General features: G+C 40.2%; 1 protein-coding gene across 2 annotated transcripts in view; it reads left to right on the top strand.

Annotated features, from left to right (window-relative positions):
* The window catches only part of TMEFF1 (transmembrane protein with EGF like and two follistatin like domains 1), a 118,632-nt gene that overhangs the window by 58,874 nt on the left and 36,120 nt on the right, over positions 1–23,638 (top strand). For both annotated transcript variants that reach the window (XM_071554990.1, XM_071554992.1), the window contains exons 2-4: positions 12,071–12,180; positions 16,316–16,445; positions 22,486–22,512. In XM_071554990.1, the coding sequence (XP_071411091.1) occupies positions 12,071–12,180; positions 16,316–16,445; positions 22,486–22,512 (267 nt within the window). The remainder of the gene's footprint in view (positions 1–12,070; positions 12,181–16,315; positions 16,446–22,485; positions 22,513–23,638) is intronic.

The raw sequence follows: 23,638 nt of genomic DNA, 5'->3' as shown, positions 1-23,638 counted from the left end.
AAGAAAAAGTTCTGTGATAAATGGAAAAATGGAAGGGAAAGACAGTAGCATAGGACCCAATACTGAACACTGAAAATATTTGTACTGAAAATATGGAGTTTGGAATGTATGTATATACATATTTCTTTTGCATTTTTTAAATATACCTCATTTTCCCCGTGAAACATACCATTTCTGGCAATAATTTTTAATTTGTGAAATAAGCAGAGTATGTGTAATAACCTGAGTTGTACTATATAATACATGTAAGTGCTGTGTTGGTTTATCCATGAAAACCTAGCATTTTCCTCTTAAGTGTTTTCCATTATCCTTGGGAGATTTTTTACTTTTAACAACATCATTATTGAATTTATTTTAAATTTTTCAAATAAGTCATCAGAAAGTGGATCCCAGAAGGTCAGCTCCTCAACATGTATTAGTTGACAACCTGGAGGCTGTTCCACAGCTACGAACACACTTGCCTGTGGAGCTTTCAAGAATCAAGACTCAGCAGCTCTTTAAATGTCTCTCTGACACTGAAACCACAAGAAGAATATGGGAAAGGGAAAGTGATTAATGAGTAATTAGAGTTGATTTTGATTTCCCAGTCACCCTAAATGTCTTTTAAAATTATGTAAAACAAACAGCAAGAACCCAAACAACCTCCATAACTTTCCTTAGAGGAAAGTGTAAATCCACTTAGAGAGCCCAAGTCTCTCTTTGTGCTAGGACTTCTAGAGCACCAAAATCAAGCATGTGTTAACATGACCTTGAGAGTGAAGAAAATATCTGGACTTGGAGCTAAATGGACACACTTCCATGTGCTCAGGCATCTGCTGGCTTCAACTCACGTTTCAAAAATGACAAAACCCTCATTTTCAAGCCCTCTTACTGCTTCCCTCACTTTGCTCACAGAGATGAAGGCTCCATTTTCTGACTGCAGCCCAGAGCTCTGAAGGCAGTAATTGGAGGGGAGATGATTGCCATGATTATAGAAAGGCTACATCTTCTTTGCATCATAGCACTGTTCTCACCAGGGCTTGTTTCTCTTCTGCTATAGAAGAAATGAAAGTGAGGAACTGACAGCAGGGGGAGATCAGGTTTTAGCACCATGGTGAGGTAGATCCATTAGCCATCCATTCCCCATCTGTAAGCAAATACTGTAATTCTGGAAACTTGATAAGAGCATGACACCTCTATTCCAGTTTCTAATCTGGCAAGCTGGTCCCTAGACTACATGCCTTCAAGTTTTGTGCCAGCAATGGGATCAGAATTTGACCAGTGTTATATTGCAATTTACAGTCAACTTGTTATATATGTCACCTACAGAACTAAGAAGAAATTCCCTGTGATGTTTATAGAAGCTAACTAGTTGCTTTAGTGTTCATTTTTGTCATCATTTTACTCTGCTTCAGTCTTCAGGTTTTTCAGGAGTATAAATGAGAGCTCTGTAGCTTCAGTGTTTGATCAGCTTGCCATTCCTTTACAGGCTTAGGGAAGTAACAGGCAGATCTACTTGATGAACAGGACTGAAGAATTCACCTCATTTTTTAACTGGCATAGAAAGATTTATTCAGGACAAGTATTCATTAGCCAAAGCTTTAGCTTCAATGGGAACACACTGCTTGCCTGCTGTGTTCTTACATAGGCAATGATGCTGGAAAGCAAGTGAAACTCCCCAGCTTTGGGGACAGGGGAGAGGAGAGATATAAGACCCTTAGAAAGTTGCTTGGAAACATTTGGATATTTGACCATCTATTCTGCAGACTGAGAGACAGAGCAAGAGAGCAAGGGAAGATGAAGGGAACAAGGATAAATAATATTTTCTCACTGAGTATAATTGCACATGCTGCACATATGTCAGGAATAAACAGTATATTTAACATAAATGAAAAATTTCCTAGGTCTCCCACTAGTTGAAAAAGTCTGGCAAAGTGTAAGAGCACTATTTTTAAAGTTATCCTACCAGAATGCATCCATTTGTACAGGCATTAACATTCAGAAGCATAGGTTATCCAGTATCCTAAAAGTCCATGTGTTAACAAGATCCAAGTCTAAAGATCTAAGTCTCAATATACAAGGACCATAACAGTGCCATGAGTGGAAAACAGTCAATACCACTTATTTGCATGTGTTTGTGAAAAGAAACACATCACATGTGTCTGTGTTCTTGTCACATGGTTTGTGATCTTGTCACAATAAGCCTTTCCTGATGTATGTGCCTTCAGTTCCTCCAACTGATAGTGAAGTTGGATCCACTTGCTCTAAGCAACTGCTGATTTTCCATGAACTTGTAGGAATTTCATTGTCCCAGGCCTCTATCACCATCAGATTTTGCTGAAGTTGACTAAGGAGCCCAAAAGTTATTGGAACAAACTAACGGAGATATGTCTAGAGAGTTGCTGCTCCTGCACAGCCTTGGTTTCCTTTGAAAATAAAGGAATAATCTATGTTGCAATCAATCTTGCTGTAAATATGCTACATGAGCAGGTTTCTTTTCTAATATTTTATTTTAATTTTATGTAAATTATGCCACGACTTGCTAACTTTTTTATAATGGCCTTGCATAATCACATTCAATAATTTTTTGTAGTAAGACATATTCTGCTTTGTAAGCAAGTTTTGAAGTCGGTGCCCTGGATAGCTGCTGGCAGAGAAGCACACCAGACCCATGTCCTGAAGGCCAGATTGCTGTACTACCTGACCTTGACATGAAAGTGTTTAGGAGGAGGAAGATGATTCCAGGTTACCACTGCACTTTTCCCTGTCTCCAACCAACTGCACATCTTGTCGATTTGTACCATTTGATGAAATATTCGCCTACAGATTATACAGAATTTCTGAAATATTGTCAAAGCTTTTAATATAAGAAAAAGAGTGCCTTAACTTTTTCTGCAAATACTTCTTTTTTCCTTGATGGAAACAGAAATGCTCCATCGGCTGCATCCAATATTTTGACGGAACTGTCATACAAACGTTTGTCACTGTGACACTTTCCTTACTTTTTTCACACTGAATAGAGTTAGTCTGAGGCACATTAAGTAATGTTAATATTGCAGTGTGGGAGACTCTCAGGTTCAAAGCCAGTTTTCCTACCTTGCTGTGTGAGTGCTAGTTAAAATTTGCTGTGGCTTTCTATTATGTGCAAGAGCACTAATTCCTTTAGCAGCATGTGTGTGTTCAGTTTTCCTCTGTTCTAAAAGGAGACTATAGTGATTGGAAATGTAAGAGTGTAATCATCCTCGATGTATTGGACAGCACTTAAGCAATGAAAAGATAACGCAGTCTTGCAAAAGTAGTTTTAGGGAAATATTTCAAGCTTTATTCACTCAGCATTCTCAAGAGCCAAAGCACAGGTTTTTTCTCCTTTCTGCACAACTGAGCATTAAATATTGCATTGAGACACAGCAAAACAGGTTGTGCTAGTCCTGTAATACTGCTTGAGATTTTTTGAAACAGCAGATTTGCCATCAGCCACCCAAGACATCGATTAATTGACAAATTAAAAAAACAGCTGCAAGTGTCTTCATTCCAGTAGATTACAGTTGTCCTTTTTTTTTTAGTGTAAATTAATTTTATTTTTTTTCCCATATAACCTCATGGTTGTTCCAAAGAATTTCTTTCTTTTAATGCAAGTGTGAAAGGAAATTATACCATGTCACAGAAAGGACATTTAAATTACTTTTAACTCTTTTGATTATTTAAATAATAATTTGCTTTAGATTTTCCTGTGTTACATATTTTAATTTTCCTCTTTTTCTTCTCTGATTACTTTGTTTAGAAGCTCTTTTCCTTGTTTTTCTCTTTCCACTCTCCACATTCTTAATTTCTTATACATTTTTTTTGCTAAAATGTCACTTCAAATCAGTGGCAACAACCATCTTCAAAGGGGATGTGCAGTGTCTGAATGGCATCCTCCTTCTCCCTGAATTATTTCCCAGTAGTCCATCTTATTGTATGCTTTCTTTTCTGAAAAGCATAATTTTTCATATGAACATTCTGTCTTACTTTGCCTTGTCTGACACAAGCAAGTATTATTTATTTGGACAAGTAATTGCTAATATTGTCTGAGGGGGCTTGTCTGCTCTCTTTTTCTTCACCCGTAACCTCTGACAATTTCTGAGGAGAAATTCAGCAGACATAAACTCTCCAATGCAAATTGTTGTGATTTACATAATCCACAACTGCTGAAACATGGGGATATTAATCTGCTCTGGAAACCCTAATTTACAGATTGTTTATTAGTTACCAAATAAATGGCAGTCTCAGGTTTTGTCAATGATACATACTTGTTTGGGAAGATCAGGGTTCTGAATGCACATTATTTTAGTAATACCTTGTTGTCTAACCCATAAACCGAGAAACAAGACTTGCTCCATTGGTTGAAGTGCTAAAGCCAGGCATCTGTGCAGAGGAGGGCAGTGAAGGTGGTGAATACCCTTGCAGGGAAGCCATGCAAGGCATGGCTGAGGTCACTTGGTATGTTCAGCCTGGAGAAGAGGAGACTGAGGGGAAATCTCATTGTGGTCTACAACTTCCTCACGAGGGGAAGCAGAGAGGCAGGCGCTCATCTCTTTCCTGTGATGACCGGTGAAAGGACATGATGGAATGGCCTGAAGTTGTGTCAAAGGAGGCTTAGGTATTTCCAAGGTATTTTTCATAATATCTACCTTTCTTAGATTTTAGGAAAAGGTTCTTCACCCAGAGGGTGATTGGGCACTGGAACAGGCTTCCCAGGGACATGGTCACAGCACCAAGCCTGTCCTGAATTCGAGAAGCATTTGGACCATGCTCTCAGGCACAAGATGTGATTCTTGGGGCTGTCCTGTGCAGAACCAGGAGCTGGACTTCTGTGATACTTGGGAGTCCCTTCCAACTCAGGAAATTCTATGACACTATGATTTGCTGATTTTGTTCTCCTTGACCAAGGGAAAGGTAGCAGTGACTGCTCACTCACTTTCTGCTAGGATGAGTTTTATTTCAACAAAACACTTTATGACCATGAGATTGAGAAAAATCAGGAGTAAATACTCAGTATTTTCTTCCAGTGGCATCAGTGGCAGAGGTCAAAGAAAATGTTGCAAAGCCTCAGGGCTTCCTTTCCCCCAGAACAGTTTGTGTACATGTGCACATTTGGGCTGTTCATGCTGGCTTGTTTTAAAATAAACCATCTGCACCATACAGGCACAAAGCAGGTGGAAGAACACTTCACCTTCACTATTTGGTGTACATTAGGTAAGTTTGGCTCCTAGATTTCCTTTTTGCTTCAGAAACAGAGCAGAGAAGTGGTGGTAACAGATGTTAGGTTTGTGCTGGTGGATGTGTCAGTCTGAAACTGGTAGAAGATAAAAGTACCCTTCTGTGTCCACCATGGAAACAACCCTTGCATCCCATCTGCTGCAAAGAATTGAGACGTGTGTATGTGTGTTCCCGAATCTGTGTCCCTGACCACATTTCTGTTGTGCAAACTAGTAGTCTAACATGTGGCTTCACTATCTTAAAAGAAGCCACAAAGTCTCTGGAAAAAGAGATATTCTTAGCTAATCTCACTCTTAGGGTAGTGTAATGCCCTGATTTTTGGGGTCTGGGCTTGGTCCTTACAGTGGGCTCCACAAAATGACCCACTTATTTCAGAGATTTTTTTTTCCTTGTACTTCTTAATTCAATTTTCAAAGCAGAAGTGAGTTCTTTGAATGTTTCTCTGATGTTTTGAAGGGAGCAGAGAAAGGGTGGTGGAGCAGCTGCAGAGTAAGATTGGCTAAAGAGGGAAACTGGTGTAGAAGGGGCCAGTGAGGAGTTGAAGGGATGCGATAAAACAAGTAGAAACAAGTTCTGTTGCACAAAGCTGTAACTTGCATTTTTCTGTGAGATTTGTACCCAGTTGCTTAAATGGAGAATAACTTACACCGCCTCACTTCAAACACATATCCAGGGTCAGAACAACTGAATCCCTCATGAGTACTCCCAAAATTATGCCTCTTGTCCACAGCCTGGGTGAAATAGCTCTGTAAGCAGTTACATGGCTTACTGCAGGAATGACTGCTCTGGATGCACTTGGAAAAGCAGTGGGATGGGGCTGAGCTTGCAGATTCAGATATCTAAATGTAAATGTTTATGTATAGATGTGTAGATGTGAGCTAAGTGTCTGAACCAATGTCCTAGTCACTGTAGGAAATGGAAATCTGAAGTGACTGAAGCCACTACTAGCTGGGGTGCTCATACATCTGCACAGGGTTGGTAGGGTTTAAGGGAGAATTGTGCTGTTTTGTTCTGGGCTGGCAGCTGGAGGTGAGCAGAGGTATCCCAGGGACATCCAAAATACTCCCCTGGAAAATCTCTTTGGCAGTGATTTTCTGCCTGTGACACCACTTGAACTCACCTTCATAACTGAAGTTGAGTTGGCTGGGCTTGGGAACTATGGGGGCAGAGGCCTGGCTCTAGCTATTGTCTGTTGTGGGGCAAAGGGTGTGACTGTCAGGTGAAGCTTTATTCAAGAGTTAGGTTCAAGATTCATGTTATTACTGTACTTGTGAGCATCTCAGCTTTATAATTCTTAAGGAATAGATTTTGTCAGGGTTTTTTCCTCCTCATTCAGTTCTCCATCCATTTATAAATACTTTGTCAAAACAAGAACAATTTGCCAAAACCAAAAAAACCCAATAATTTGCCGAAGCCAATCCAGAGTCCTAAGACTGACTTCCAAAACTGAGTAGATTATAGGTTTTTTGTTCATCAGATTTTGACTCTGTTACTCTCTTGTGTGGTCCTGAGAGCTCATCCAGTCATAACACTGCTATCTCCAGTAGACTTTGTGGGCTTTAACATATCCTTTTCAACATAATTTTTCTTGAGCCCTTTCCCAAGCCACTTTTGACTCAACTCAACTGTTCTTACAATTTTGGGAGTTCTTTTAACCTGTAGAGTTATAGACCCTGTATGAACTTGCCCAGGTCTGTGTGTGTACATGTGCAAGTGTCTGTATATGACCTGCATGAGAGGTCATAGATCCCAATTCAAAACTTGGCTTCACAAAGAATAAACTGTTTGGAGGACTAGAAAGCAGCAGTGAGACATGTGTGAGCCTTTTCCCTCTATTACAAATGGTAGAAGTTGCTTTCCTTAGTTTACCAAACCCTTGGGTCAAGAGTAAAAGGCACAAGGGGTCCTGGCACCTCTCCTGGTTGGAGTCTTACCAATAGAAAGAGAAAACAGACAGGCAAGCAGAGAGAGTTTTTTCTCAGGCATAGCTGCAATATTCAAGAGGGACAAAGCTGGGACCACTGCTACTAAACCCACATGCTCACTTCATGCGAGAAAGGTATTTTTTGGTTCCTTATATCCATTCATCATTACTCTTTCCTGTTGCCAACCCCAGGAGAAACATGAGTTTTGAAAAAGAAAAGGTAAGAGATCTGCCCATCTTAGCTTTTACTTTATTCTTGAGGTATCCAGATGGAAGCTACAAGTTTGATTTCATCTTCAGGTTCAGCATTTTGACACATGTAATTTAGCTTATAACAAGAGCCTCAGAGCAACGCACTTTGAGGTCACAGGCAAAAAGCCAATCTTCAGCTACTTGTATCGAGTTGTACTTCAGATTCTCTGAAAGGAGTCAAAATAGAGAAGCCTTTCTTCCTTTTTGGTGATGTATCAATTAAGGTCTATTCCATTCAAAAGGGAAAAAAATCCAAGCCTAAAAGACCTTGCTGTGGATCTTTGCAAGCTGCTCTGTGCCATTCAGTCCTTGCACGACCAGCAACTGTGTTGACTGAACAGATACTAGCAAATCATTTCTAATACCTTATTTCAGGTCTTTGGAGATTAATTTTATCATAAATTTGGAAGCCTGATTTAATTGCACTAATTATATTTTCTCTTGGGAATTGATGGATTACTACCTACCGTCATACCTTATTCTCACTGCACATAATGAATCACGCCGAGGTTCTCTCTTATTTATACCTGCTAAAAGTCTAGGAAATGAGTTGTGATAGGCATTAAAGAAACATGCAAGAAATTACCCTGAACCATTTGCTACATGTTCTTGCCCCCTCTTGGGTCTGTTCTCACATACGATGATAATGATTCTGTTCTTCTGAAAATAATTGCAGAAACTCCACTCTAATTCTCTGTCTGTGGGGAATCCTCTGAAAAGAGACATGCGAGACGTCTATAGCTTCTCTTCACTCTCTTAACATCCATCCACATCTATTCATTTTAGAACTGAATGCCGTAGATATGGAAGTCATTATGGCCACCACACTTCCTTGGTACTTGTGACTCCATCAGATGTAATTGTGCACATGTGCACGTGTCAGAGGCTTGATTTTGCTGCTGCTGGAGTTTGTCATTGAATGGAATAAGGGATTAGGTGACATCCTGACAGAATAAAGTTCATCTGTCATATTCAAGTGCCAATCACCAGGGTATCTTGTCTTTTGTACAACTTTGGAAAATCATGCTGGCTCCTGGTCTCTGCAGGCCCTTTCCTGCTCAACATTCATTTCATGCCATAAAGCTTTTAATCAGTATTTACCATTTATGTGGAAAGAAAAACAGTCCACTCCTGAAATGAAGTAACCATTAAAACAGTGTGTGTGTTCTGTCATCTTGATTCCTCCTGTAGAATTAAAAAAAAGGAACCAAATTCCTCAGTTTTTTGGGGTGAGGAAAGTTCACAAAGGCCTGTTCTCTACCTCCATCTTCACAACCTCTCTTATAGTTTTGCTCTGAAATCTTACCCTTTCTCATTGGCTTTTGCAGTCATAGCAATAGCTCAGTTAGGAACAAGTACATCTCTGGTTCAGCCTTGATGCTGAACTGCTAGCTGGGGTTTCTTTCTGACCCCACTGTTCCTTTCCCCTCCTTTGCATGAAAGTGAGGTCCCTTGCCCACCACTATGGTGAAAAGGGTCCTTCCTGGGTGTCTGTGTGCCCTGTCCACACCAGGGGACACTGATACTGAGGAAAAGTCTGCACTACCTTGCTTAGGCAGTTGAACATTGTGTAGACCCTAAGGAACACAGCCAGGAGTTGAGCTGCTGAGAGGTTTCTTCTGCTGACTGGGTGTACTGTGTAGGATGTTGCAAAGCACTGAATCCAGCAAGCTCCACTGAGAGTTGAGAAGGGGGGGATCAACATCTCATTATTTTCCTGACCTGATGAAAACAGAATTGTGAAAGCTGTTCATGCTCTAATTTGTCTGTATGGTTGGTTACTCCTTTCTATAATTGCATTTTCTGAAATGTGATATCACCTAAAGGTGGACCTTTCTTTCAGATATGACAATCATTTCCCCTTAATTAATTTTTCTAGTTTGTTCATGGAATAGATCTTCATGTGAAGAAAGACACATTTCCTTCAGGAGCAAGTTATGAACACATTAAATTGAATAGCTGCAATGTTCTGTCACATTAACTTGGTGCCTACAACGCAGCAGTCACACTTGATAAACGGTGGCATTAAGAATAACATCAGAGAACACACACACAGGGTTGTGATGGCAACCAGGTTACCTATTTGCCCAGTGTTACACACATTGCCCTCCTCATTTATGTCTTTGGGAATGATGGACCTACATGGGAAAAAGAATCAATGTTTTCCAATTTTTTCTCACAGCAGACAAAAGATATGTGGATTATAACTGGACTTTGCATTAAGCAGTAATGCCATATCTTCAGTGCTACGAAAAAAATGCATAATAATGCTATATTAAATATAAAAGCATATGTCAGATGGTGAATTTATTATAGTAATTATTGTTTATTTATATATTTATATAAACTATAGGTGTGGGTGTATAATGTTACATAAACACATAGAAGCAGTATTCCAGGGTGTCTGTCACTGTCATACCAAAGTGCTGACACTGCTGGGAGGAGGAGGGTGATTGCCTGTTTAAGACTCTAAGTGGCAACACGGATTATTTTCTTCTGCTTTTGACCTACCTTTCCCCATTTCTGAATGGCTGGTGTTCTGTTCTTTCTTTAAGCCAGTTTTCTGGATAGAGCTTGCTTATTAATAGTCACAGGCATTATTTTAAATCACATCACTGTCAATGAATCTCTTTACTGGATCATACTTGCTATACAGTCCTGAAGGTTTCTGGCTTGAGCTGTAGCACAGACATCTTTGAATATCCTCTGATATCACTGCACACTTAACAGTGGCAGAGGATTTTTGCAGAGCTCTTGGTGTCGCTTTCACCTTTTCATTGGAATTGATAGTACCAGCACTGTTCCCACACAGCCTGATGAGGTCATTTAGGCTAACACCGACCACTTCATTATCCTTCTGGTGCCACCTTTTGTGCTCTCTCCTATACATAGTTCAAATAAAACACTTATTTCAAAAGAATACATTTATTCTCCTTTAAATCTAGCTTTGGATTGTGATGCCCAGAAAAGCCTGAAGTCATTGAGGCGACCTTTACGCTGGAACTAGAGCCTATGCAGTTGGTGTGTGTAGCCCCTTGGTTTCCCTCTTGCTAGCTGTGCCTCTACTGCAAGCTTATGGAGACAGGAGCTGCATTTGTGCTCCACGTTTTTATGCAGCAGCTAAGAAACAGATCTCTGCTTCATTACTCTGGCTCCTATAGTGCAAGCAAATTATAATAGTTTAAACACACTTGGATTTATTTTGAGTCTGAAGGATAACAATGTGGCTGTGGCAGAGACTGGAAAACTGGTCAGGGAAATTCGGATGTAAACTTTTTCTTCCTCAGGACCTTTGTGGAGAGTAAAACAAGAAGAAGTAGTAGGTGAGAAACATGGGCTATAACTTGTGTAAAGATCCTGACTCCTGTTAGACTCAGCTTCTGTGGAGTTTTGTACTGGAGCATCTCCATAAGGAGAGACATAGAAAGGAATTTGAGCAGTATAAGCACACACTTGCTCTGTATCTGTTTGTTTGGTAAACAGCATTTAGCCACAGCCTCTCTGTGTCTTAGTTTGAGGGAAAAACCAAAATGTCTACCAAAAACAGAGGAGAGGATTCCTCCACAATAATCACATCACTCTTTATTAAATTTAAGAAAAGGAATTTAATTAGAAGATGGATATAAGAAGGATAACTGTTCTTAGCTACTATATATATATATATATATATGGATATAGATATAACTGTAAACAGACCAGAGCAAACTATTCCCCCAGCACCAAAGGTAAAAAACAAAAGAGAACAACCCCCCAAATGGCAGATTCCTGCTGGAGCAGTTACATTTATGGACAGTGTCAGTGTCCCACCTTGGCTGGCTGCAAGATGAATTCTCACTCTTTTTCCCAGTAAGGCAGAGATGAGCGGAGGAGCACTCACATGAACTCTCTCTCTCTCTTTGTCCTTTGTCCCAAACAAAGAAGGAATAAAGCTGGGAGTGGAGGAAATGGTGATAGTTCCCAGGAATCTCCTTGCAGTCTGAATCGATCCCCAGGAAGAGGAAAAAAAAAGGTCTGCAGTGTCCTGAAGCAGCTGTGTCTCTCCTCTCTTCTCTCTCTCTCTCTGAAGGTCAGGGTGCCCAGAGATGGAGGGGGAAAAGCAAAGAGCAGAGCCAGAAAAAGAGAGCTCACCAGCAAGCCGTGGCTCCTTTTCTGCAGCTGCCCAACGAACACCACCCCCCCCAAAAAAAAACCCAAGTCAAACCAGCACACAGACAACAAAGAAAGAAAAACTTCTCCCCACCCCAGGTGATGGGATTCTGTTTTCTCACCTCCACCCACCATGAAGCTTGAAACTGAAAGCCATTAGCTATCTTTTGTCTTCACTCCTGAGACTCCAAACCTAAACCTTTTGTGTTGGTATGGTGAGAAAAATTCTCTGAGGGGTCTTCTCCCAACACCACCTTCCTGTGTTTGAACCTTTAACACTGTGCCAGCCAGGCAAAGCTGCCTCTGGGGAGCAGGACCTGCCCCTGGGGCGGAAGCCCAGGACAGGATGGAGCCAGTGCAGAGCAGCTCAGGGAACAGCTCTGCCTTTTATCCTTTAGTTTCTGTATTGCTGGGTAAGGCATCAGGGGTCTCAGAGGCTTTAAGAACAAGGTAGACCTCAAAACTATTGATCTTACAATTTCTTTTCTGTCTCCTTTTTTTTTTTTTCAGAGTTAAATGTAAGGGAATCTGATGTAAGAGTGTGTGATGAATCGTCATGTAAATATGGAGGAGTGTGCAAGGAAGAGGGCGATGGCTTGAAATGTGCATGTCAGTTCCAGGTAAGGGCCGCTCATGCCTTTTTTTTTTCCTTTTCTGACAAATCTTTCAAGTGTATTGAAGTATTTGTAGAACCACTTCTTAAAAAAATTTGGTCAGTAACAAGCCTTTGAAGTCTAACCATAAGCTCCTTTTTTCAGCGGCACTGATTGGGATGGTACATGACTAAATTTCACCAGGGTGTGCTCAGGGAGGGAGTAGAGAGTGTAGATTCCTTCATGTTAGCTCCCTGCACAGTTTGGTAAGTCAGCCAGCAGCAGAAATGGTGTGGGGAAGAACAGAGGACTGTCACCTGCCAGGTCCCCATGGCCCCCTCAGCAGCACAAGGTGGGGAGCGCCAGGTGACCCCCACTTTCTGCCTCCCCACCTTGACTCATCGTCCCAAGACCCGAGGTGGTAGGGGAGGTGACCCAGTGCGGGGCAGCCAAGTGTTTTAGCACACATCAGATGAAGCTTTATAATTTAAATGCCAAAGTTATTACGAGTTGCTTTCTCTAATACTCAGTATTTGCAGGATTCTTCCATGTTCTACCAGTGCCTAAATGTGGTACATTAGACCCTGAAACATCCCAAGGCATTTAAAAAATCAGAGAATTACAGAACCACCAGTGATCATAATTTTTATGAATTAAAGCAGTGAATTACCCCCACTGAGGGGAAAAAAGTGTGGAAATTTGATAAAAATATCTTCTGAACCTTTGAAAAGGAGAAAATAACAAGTTCAATTTGCTTTGCCAGTTTTTGAGCCTTTAGTTTACAGTTTTTATAGCTAACATGGAAATCCTTCCTTCCTCCCTGCCCCAAACATTTTTTTATGGAAAAGACAACACAGTTGTGTCTTTTTCCGGTTTATAAACAGGAGAAATGTATCAAATATTATATATGAGACCCACAATAAAAGTGGAAGAGATGGCATGGTTATCAGCCAACCCTGGAGTGGACTGTCTTTCAGTGTTTTAAAAATAATTGTGTGTTCTGTTTCAAATAAATAATAAATCAAGGAGAACCAGAATAGCAGCAATGTGTATGTGATCTTACATTGTTTTTGGATTCCAGTGTTTCAGAGCTGGCTTTTGATGTGGTGCTGTTCACCTATGCTGGGGGCATTGTGCCATAAGAACAATGAGATCCAACTGTCTTTTAATGGAAGAAAAAATTCTTAGGAGAATATGTTTTTTATCAGCCTTCATTCTGTCTATAACTTTTATTTAGGAAAAATAGTAAAATCAAAGCTCAGTAGTGATTAACAAAAAAAAAAAAAGGAAAAGAAATGCAACCCTAGGCTAAGCAAAGGTTTCATTTATTTTGTGTAGGTGGTAAATCTTGCAACTTCCTAATATCCAGGTCATGAAGACTGAAAAAAAGAACTAGTCCAGGTGATAAGCTGATATTTTTTCTCGACAAGCCCATTTTAAAAACCAGAATTCTTTTTAAACTCCTTCCAAGTTTATTTATACTCCTTGAAAAATTTATCCTATACTTTAAGGAAAGTAGTCTGAGGATTAGGAAAAGGTAGTCTGTTTTTCAGACATAGCAGGTTAAATTCTTCCTGTAACTCTCACCCTTAGTTATTTGTCTGCAACTAGCAGCACCAAAAAATGCAGTTGTGTAATTAAATGGTTGTGGGATCCAGGTTGTGGTCAGGTGAGGATGTTCCTGCAAGAGGGGAAATGCCACCAGGTGTGAGGCTGCAGCCCTGGCTGTCCAATAGAGGGGTGTTTTGGGGAGCAGAGTGGCATAGCTATTCACAGCCATCCCTGAACTAGGGCCAGGGCTGGCACAAACTTTCCTCAGACTGAGGAAAGTGCATAGGGATTTCGGTTGCTTTCCAGGTATCACCAGTCTTCCCTCTTCCTCCTTATCTGCCACCACTCCTGGCCTTGCAGAATTTCTGAACTGTTTGGTCTTCTAAAACTTCAAGGAGTCATAGCTTTTCCTCCTTGGAACCCCTTTAGGGTTGACTGGTTGACAGATTTCAGCACTGTCATAGAAGCAGCTATAATGTCGTGACAGCAAGAGCTCTGCAGCCTGCAAATCCTCTGAAAATATTGTAGGCTTTCTCTGTTTTGTCAAGTAATAAAGATACTGCTGTCTCCCTGCATTGTAATAAAAAGGGAGTTATCACATGTTCACCAAACTTTGGGAAAGGTCTTTTGCTGTATTTTGGATGAGTTTTACAAAACCTAAATGAAAAACTGTTTAACACCTGGTGAGTGTGTTATGAACAGGTGAGGGAGGTGAGATGGGGTGGCACGAGGTGAGGTGAGAGGGAGGGAGACAACATGGGACTCTTTTTCAATCTCAATTGGAAAGACTTGATGACAGTTTAGTAAGACCACTCCTTTAATAAGACAGAATAGGAAAATATATATAGATCATGAGCAAACCTTATAAGCCACTCAGATGCTGGGAACTCAGCAGCCACACAACATTGAATGGAGCCTGGATGGATTTTCCCACTGCACACTGTGCAGAGCACATCCTGTCCATGAAGAGATGCTCTCCCTTTTGGTCATTTGAGGCATTAGAGGATTTCCTCACAAGAAAACAACTGTACTTCTAAAGGAAGTTTGCATGAGAACTTTTGGTTGTACTGTACCAAGTCACTAAAGGCTTACTAAACTATAAAAAAGGAATCACTTCATCTTTCATTTTCTATCCTCAGGACAGAAACCTACAACTTTAAAACATTACACAGCTACTTTAAGATTGAACAGAAAATCATCTATTGGAAAGTATTGTCCCCCTCGGGAGTCACCTGTTAATTATTCCCTAGAGATGAGTGTTCACTATGAGATGAGACAGGACTGATGGCTGTGGTTGAATGTCTGAGAGCTACTCACTATGGGAAAATATTACAAAACTGTTAGAAATAATTTTCAGGCCTAGCAGCATGGTTGATTTCTGTCCATACCTGCATAGTTCATCCTCAGTTGGTCATCTATGGCAGAATGACAAAAGATTGGAGGGTAACACCCTTCAAAATGATGTTTTAAAAAATGAGTATTTTGACCTTTGTATATGTCAAAGCACAAAGAAACTGTTCTGGGAGAGACTGTCATTTGGAATTTGGAGGATAAACTCTTTTCCTTTTGGGACAGTTTAGTTTTACAAATGTTTTATTTCTGTACGCACTCTCACTGGTTGCACTATTCCAGTTTAATCATAAATTTAATATGGTTAAGATACATGGTGGCTACACTCTGTAGTTGATCATTGCTTTTTGGTCTTTTGTTGTGTTCTTTTTGTCTTTTGGTTTTGTAGATGCAAAAGGTGTCTGATGTTAGTTACCACCGCACTCCCAAACAGGGCAACATCTCCCTTTCCATGCGGTGGAGCAGGGTTTGGATCTCCAGTTCAGCAGGAAGCTGTGGAGCATTCACAGATGTTGGGGAGATTGGTGGTCCCAGCATTGTAATGCACATTATACAAGGGGTTTATAATACATTTTTTTGTAGAATGTAAGAAAACAGCAAAATACAGGCAGCTTCTCCAAAAGCTTTTCTGAACGATAATTTTTCCTTTCTACCTTTCCTTTTGCTAAACGTATCAAATGCTACTAATGTTAAGCTTAAATTTTTCCAGTATAGTAATACAAAAGCATTATTATAGTTGTTGACCAAATAAAAGACTCATGATTGTTTTCCACCTCCTTTGTAAGATTGTTTTTCACCTCCTTTGTAATACTGTTCTGACCAAAAAGGTCAACCAATCTCCCCTTAAGCACTGTTCCCTTAAATTTTCCTTTGCTCAGTTTCATCCCCCTGTGCCTAGTCGTACTTTCTTGTGTTATCTTGAAGAAGTTTTCTCCTTCCTCAGTGTTTATCCTTCAAATACTTCAAGATGCTTGACATATTCCCTCTAGCAATTACAAAACCCCACCATAGTTATTTTGCTCTTTTAATCTTTCCTACTGAATTCCTATGTTCAGTCCACATGGAGCTGGACTATTATTTCAGTGATCCGAGAGGAATACATATAATGATACTGTAAAACTAGCATATTTCAAATCCTCCTTTAGTGAAAATGGTTATAAGTTAGTGCCAGTAACACAACTATCTTCCTATATATTAATATGCAATTGAGATTAATCATAGGATTTCATATGACTGGATTACTCTATAATTTCTTTTTCAGTGTCACACAAACTATATTCCAGTTTGTGGATCAAATGGAGACACTTACCAAAATGAATGCTTCCTCAGGAGAGCTGCTTGCAAGCATCAGAAAGAGATAACAGTGGTATCAAGAGGACCCTGTTATTCTGGTATGTAAAACAACACTTTATGGCACTAATGAATGATGTTTTATGGTTAGCTCTTTAGTTTTGCCCTTAATTCCAGCAATTAGAATTTTTATGCTTTCCATAGAATGAAATAATGTGGAAACCCCAAGTCCTCTTTAGCAATGGAATATTTTATGGAGAAGAAATCTGATATATCTTCTGATATGCTAACAGGTTAATAAATAAACATTAAAAGTTGAAATACTTTAACTGGGAAAATAGATTGTGAATGCTTTTGTGGTGTTCATAGAGGAACCTTGATATTCATCAAAAGGCTTTCAACAAATTTGGAGCAGATTCCAAATTAGTAATTTATTTAGTACTTTTATTTTTTGGATATACAGAATTAGTTTGACATCCAACAAGTGACACTGATCATGCTGATTGCTACTGTACCTGTATCCAAGGCATTATCTTTGAAACTGAGTCATTACATTGAAAATATGCATAACTAACAAAGTCATTCTACCTCACCTTTCTAATGGACTGGCCTTTTTTGTCTTGCCACACACTGAAAGCATAGATTTTTCACATGTTTAAAATACATGGGACAGGTTTTCACTGTCTTGTATATTACAACATGCTCTTGGACACAAAAACTTTAGCCATGAGAGTTCTTGTAAACCTCTGTATAGTTCCAAAGCTAGTGAGACCAGACATATGGCTGGCTCTATGGATGAAATTAAATGACATGGTAGCGTCTGCAGCTGCATTGTTTGGTACATAAATAACACACACAAGAAATGAAATTGTGGGACATCCCTCATCTTTGGATACACAATGCTTACTTGGATTAACCTAAACAAGGTTATGTGTATGTGGCAGCCAAAAGCATGACCATGGGTTAGGTGTACATTGCTTGCTAGCTTTATGTTGGTTAATTATCAATGACAATTTACAGGTATCAGCCTGAAACTCGTTTTCTTACCTGGAAATTTGGGTAAACGCACTGGCACTGTACCTAGGCCAAGTCCTTGCTGCTGCCAGTCCTGCAGGTATCTCATTTAAATGCAAAGTCACTGTGTTTCACACCAGCTGCCTTAATGACTTTGACTGCAGCACAGACCTGTACTGAGGTTTGGCTCGTTTACTGAAGTCCAAAACAATCTGTGTTGTTGGTCCTAATACTGAAAGAAACCTGTGTTTTGTGCCCAGCACAGAAGTGTAATTCCAGCATTTCTCAGGCAGATGACTGAATCTACCTTCTTTCCCAGTCTCCCATCTGCAAACTATCTCCGGATGCTGCAGAAGTAGGAATAAAATGGAATACAGTCTTAGAGCACTCACACATTCCTCTAACAACAATTCTAAGTGCTTCAGCAGAGCTCTGCTAGAATGATACTTGTTGCTTCCTTAGTGTCTGATGCACTTTGGGTGGCATGAGAATACTGGATAATAAAAGCCATTGTCTGGAACCTCTCCATGCATTGCCTTGGATTGTAGGTCACCAAGATAGCAACATATTTGTGTTTTTGATCTGTTACACATGTAGTGGAGAATCAAATACCCAAATTAAAAAATCCTTTAGAGACCCCCATTAATTTTCACTGTATGCCTTCAAAATTGCTATGAAAATGGGAGCCAAGTATAGGCTCAGTGGTTTCCTATCAGAGTTTTGTTGTTTCAAAATAAAATTTCATCCTGGCAGGATGCACCCAAGACAACAGGATGAAAGGCCCCCCTAGTATTTTAGCAACTATTTAATATGTAAAGTACATCAGACTTCTGAATCTCATACAAGACTGAAATACTTCCCATTTGCTAAGGATTGATACCTTCTGAAACTACAGCACTGGAACAGACTGTACTGAGTGACTTAGTCACTAAATCATTATTCTATTTCTTGGCAGGCCATATTTTTATTAAATTTTTACAGACATGGGTGATTTAGCAGTGTATTTATACATTTATTTCCTTTGTCTGAGGGCTGTCAGAGTTTCTGAGATTCTAAAATAAGCAGTGTTTTTAAAAAGACCCAATTATAGGTTCTTTAGGAATAAACAAAATGCAAGTTTTGGCTTTAAAAATGGTGGTTTGGAGAAATTAAAGAGAATATATGGTTGAAATTTTGGGACTGAATATACAGGTCTTAATGTTGATTTTGACTGCTGCCAGATTTATATTATATGAACATGAAAATGTAACCACACACTGATGTAGTACTTGATTGCACTTAAAGATTCTCAATGTATTGTATATATTTTGAACCCACACTCCATTGCTTTCTGTTGGGATTTCTAAGATTAAAAAAAAAAGAAAGAAAAAGAAAGATGGAAAAGTGCTATTTGCAGAACTTGAAACAAACACTGTAGCTTTTAGACTGAAGAAATTATTCTCTTAGGAGTGACTCATGGAAGGGTCTGCTTGCTTAAAATTTGTCAGTGGACTGTTTGCCCTCCTGTTTGTACTTAGCAATTTGCAGCTGTTGCCCTGAATGGGGAAGAGATGGATTCAATTTTCCTGCTAGTTTGAGTTAAAAGCCATTCCTCCTGAATGAGAGAGGCTGCAGACTCTTTTGGGTTTGAGGAGTTTTTTCTGCCTATGCACCAAAGCAGACCCACAGTACAGAAACGGTTCCAGGTCAGAGAGGAAAAAAAAAAGGCAGATTCTGACTGTAGCCTTGGACTTACAGCATTCAGATACTGTGTCTGACCCAAGTGCTTCTTTATATATTTGTGCTGGTTTAAAGGTAAACCGGAAGGAGAAATGAACTCATCACGAGAGAGATTATAAGTCAAAAGGGAAATTGCTTTCAAGGCACAAAACCCAGCAGTATAACCCAGTGTCCTGGGGCACAAACCCAAAGGGGTTTGTTAGCCCTTGTGCTGAGACCCATGTAGTTCCCCCAAGTCCAAAGCAAAAGGAAGTGAAACACCTGTTGGTGCAGATGATGGCTGTAGTCTGGTCGAGAGTGGTGATCTCCTGTCAAGGTCCTGCTGCTCCTCTAGATCCAATGAGAAGTTCCCGAGGTCTTACCCACCTGAGGTGTACCCTCAGGGAGCACCCAGTCCCTCCCCCAGGGTGGGGACTCACACAGTGGGTGATTAACTCTGGGGTTCATGGGGTATTGTTGAACCATTGATGGCCCATTAGCAGCTCCGCCCCCCTCAGGCTGGGTGTGACGGTGATAATGGCTCCCTGGGCAGCTGCTGCTGATGGCCCATTGTCCTTGGGGAATGAATAGAGGGGGGAGAATACACAGCTTTGATCACCCTTACACAGTGATAACTGGTCCCACCTGTTGAACTAGGACAATATATTATCCAGAAACTCCTTCATGAATAAAAGCAGTTCACAACAGAAGCCTTTACATTTGTATATAAGAAGGGGACCTGAAAGATCATGTAGTGCCAACCCCCCCTACCATGAGCAGGGGCACCTTTTACTAGACCAGGTTGCTCAGAACTACATCCATCTTAGGCTTGAATGCTTCCAGGGATTGGGCACCTGCAATTTCTCTGGACAACCTGTTCTAGCACCTCATCACCCTCACAATAAAGAATTTTTTCCTAATATCTAATCTAAACCTTCTTTTTTTCATTTGAATCCATTCTCCTTGTCCTGTCGCTACATGCTCTTGTAAAAGACCCTCTCAGTCTTTTTTGTAGGCTCCCTTCAGGCACTGGAAGGCCACAGTTAGGTCAGCATCCCCATGTCCTCCTTGTCAGGGCTGATCTCAGTTGTTTATAAGTCTACTTGGGAAAGGATGGCTTAAGTAAAGATAGAGGTCAGTCACTCCTCTAATTACTGACCAGTGGCTGGGAGAATGCTGTTTGTGTTCAGCATCTTCACTTACATAAGCATCTTTCTTGGCAGATCTTGGCGCCTGGAGACCACTTTTGGAAATCTTAAATTCATTAAGGGCCTGAAAAGAGGAGGGTGGCTTGTCCAAGTAAACTTGAAAAAACATGCTACCCCTTTAACCAGCAGCTGCTTGGGAAAATGTAGCCAAGGCTCAGAAAAAAGCAGGAACACCAGCTTAGTTTATCATGTTACCCTGGAGATGAGGGTCCTAGCACAGCTCCCAGGGAAAAGTTGAAAATGATACAGTGTTATAGAGGATGACACTTTGTTTGTTTGTTTATTTCTTGTGATCTGAAAGCCATGAGAAGTGGGAATGGATCTATCCCGTAGCTATGATGTCCTGCCAAGTGGGCTTCATGTGTATCAAGCTAATGGTCTATAGAGATAGGTGGTCTGAGCACCAGCTCTATCATTTAAACAGCTCTCTGTTACAACTTGTACTGTTTGTGTGACAGACAGTACCTGCCACAGAACACATGGGCTATAACCAGAGCCCCTCCTGCTGGGACTGAGCAACATTTCTCACCTCAGGGCTGAATGCACAGGGGGAAGCAGTCAGGGAGTTAGAGGTGAAAAAAAAACATGTAACAGGTCAGCTTTCTTTGAGACATTTTAGCCTTCGTTTTTCACATGAATTATAAGTTGAACTTGCTCATGTTTGTATGTCAGCTTTCTCTCCCCCAAAACATCTTACGACAGAATTTCACCACTGCAAATAAGCCTAATATACTTAACTCATATATGTAAATTATACTCCGTCAAAGTTCTTAATGAAGCAATACCACATCATAGGACATATTTTTCAGTGATTCAGTAATGACATTTCACATGAGCTTGTCTGCTTTGTCAATAAAGTGGGTCACTGTCAATGGAAGAAAAAACCTTCTGGTTTTTGCATTAATTGCTGTAAAGTAAAAAGCTCGGTCTATTAGGCAAAGAATAGTGGTATAGGAGGAAAGAAAGGAAAATTTAGGCAAGAAAAAACAAATCTCTATTCCTAACACCCCGTGTGATAGGAGATTATTTTTAATGTGTGAAGTGACCCAGTAACATGGAATTTCACACTTTCATCCACGGACTAGAGGGAATTATTCTTAGAAATTTGGGTCCTTAAAGGAAAGCGGAGGAGGGAACTGAGCAAACAGAGGGTTTGGTCTTTCCTCTGATGTGAACAACAAACTCATGTGTGGAAGTAAGAACTCCACTCCTCTCTCTGGCCTCCTTCTTTCAGATTTGTGGAAATAAATTGAGCTGCCTTCTCCATCACCAAAGCAGGCATGAAAAGAGGTGTGTGATGAGCAGTGTGTGTGCTCTGCTCCCCTCCTCATCTTCCAGGGAAGCTAAGCTAATGGGGGTGGGGAACAATTCAGTGACAGTACTTCCCATTCCATCCTCTGCCTCCCCCTTTGAGCAAGAAAGGCTGAGGAAGGTTTGTGACTCAGAACATGTGTTTAAGGGCTTGTCTTTACTGCTGTGCTAGCTGAAGGCTGTGCAGAGTGCTGCCCAGTGGGATGCACATACTAAATCCCTAGCCAGCTCCATAGTGCACTGAAGTAGTTAGTTGGCCTGGGGTGGTGAGGAAGCTCAAGTCCTGCTGCCACTTTAACTGCTTATGCAAATGGGATCCAGTCGAAAACTGTCACTCATCAGATGCTAATGCAGTCAATCAAATGTCAATGAAATAACTATGCTGTTAGAGCATCTTTATATGATGTGATTGACTCAGCTGCGAGGAGTTATTTTGTCATTAGATGACTTAAGTCAACTTTGAGGACTAGTTTTCTTCTGGAGCTACTTCTGCAGTCAGATTATTTATGTGTTACTCCTTGCAATACCACTCTCAGGGCTAGAGGGTAAGAAAAAATAAACATTCCCAAAATCAGACTTTGTGCTCTTCATCTCTTTTGGGTTTAAAAAATTTCAATCTCTGACAGTTGAAAAAAGGCTAAGAAAACAATTTCATTTCAGTATTGAATGATGCTGTTCCTTGAGTCAAATTGTCTTGACAGGGGAGAGAAAGACTAGAGCACTGCAAGTGTGGACAGATTTTATTAAAGGATGCCACACTCTGTGTGGGATGTTTGTTTTTACAGCTGGCTCATGAAATGTAACATCTGCGTAATGTTTTACAGTGAGAAGTTCCTGAACAAACAGCTGCTCCTGGAGCAATATTTTCATTTGTTTTCTTTTCTTTCTTCCCCCTCTGTTTCTTTTTCAGATAATGGCTCTGGGTCAGGAGAAGGAGGTGAGTACCAAACTCCACTAATACTCATTTTTGGTGTCTCCTTTTTCACTGTATGTGTGTCAGTTTTATGTACATGGCTGCTGTATACCACATGAATTAAGGAAAAATTGTGACAGTTTAAAATAAACCTTAATGTTAACACTGAACCACCTCAGAACAGTATTTGTATAGGAACAGGTTGTAGTGTGCATTTGACCAAAGTTGTTCTTTCAGATTTGACCTATAAAACTTTTCATTTGTTACCAGCAATACAGCACAATATTTAGATCCCTATTTTGCTTGTGTTTCTCTCCTGAAAGTGTCCAGTCACAATAAATTTCTCACTGTCTTTTATCTTGCATTCATTTGCTTACTGTCTAAAACATCTAGTTATTACTTTACTCTTCGTCAAACTTGCTGCTTAAAATATATTGATTGCATTATGATATCTGTTTATATAAAATGTTACACAGACTTCAAAGCCGTATATTTAAAGATGGGATGTAGAAGTGTTCCTATCTTTGAGCATCTTAATCTTCTTCCAAGGATTAAAAAAATTTTATCTTAATTCTATCTTTGATACTTCTAGGAAGAATACATATAGAATAAAAAATTTGAGATACAGATGTGTACAGACACAGCAAAACTGTGTTGCTTTTAGGCTTTGCTTGTATTAGGAAGATGTTGCATTTCAGGCTGATAGGACTGAGTTTTGAAATATTGTAAATCTTGTATAGCTACATGAAAATGTGCTTTATGGAAAGCCACCAATGGCATCTCTGTGTAGCTGAACAGAACAGTTAACTTTTCAAAGATCAGGAGCTAGCTGCTTCTTCTTTCCTGTGTCAAGGTGAAGGGGAGGCATTTCCCTCTCTTTTAAAAGGATGCTATCAGTAAATTCCTGGGCTGCTGCTGTCACATGGCCATTTTCACCTTTGTTTTCTTTTGGGACAGTGTCTGAAGGAACAATTTTCTGCTCAAACACTACCTCTTACCTTCACAGGTGACTTTTTTCTGATGCTCTTTTCTGGAGATTACATCATGCTCTTTCTGCAGCTCTGTTTGTTTCTTCTTCCCTCTTTGTTTCCCAGGCTCTGTTATTCCACTACGGCTGCTCCCTGCTTGCCTCAGTACTGCTATGTAGTTC

The sequence above is a fragment of the Pithys albifrons genome, chromosome 4, assembly GCF_047495875.1.
Source record: "Pithys albifrons albifrons isolate INPA30051 chromosome 4, PitAlb_v1, whole genome shotgun sequence".
Classification (NCBI taxonomy): domain Eukaryota; kingdom Metazoa; phylum Chordata; class Aves; order Passeriformes; family Thamnophilidae; genus Pithys; species Pithys albifrons.
Note: the sequence above shows the minus strand (reverse complement) of the source record. Positions and strands in the feature narration are given on the sequence as shown.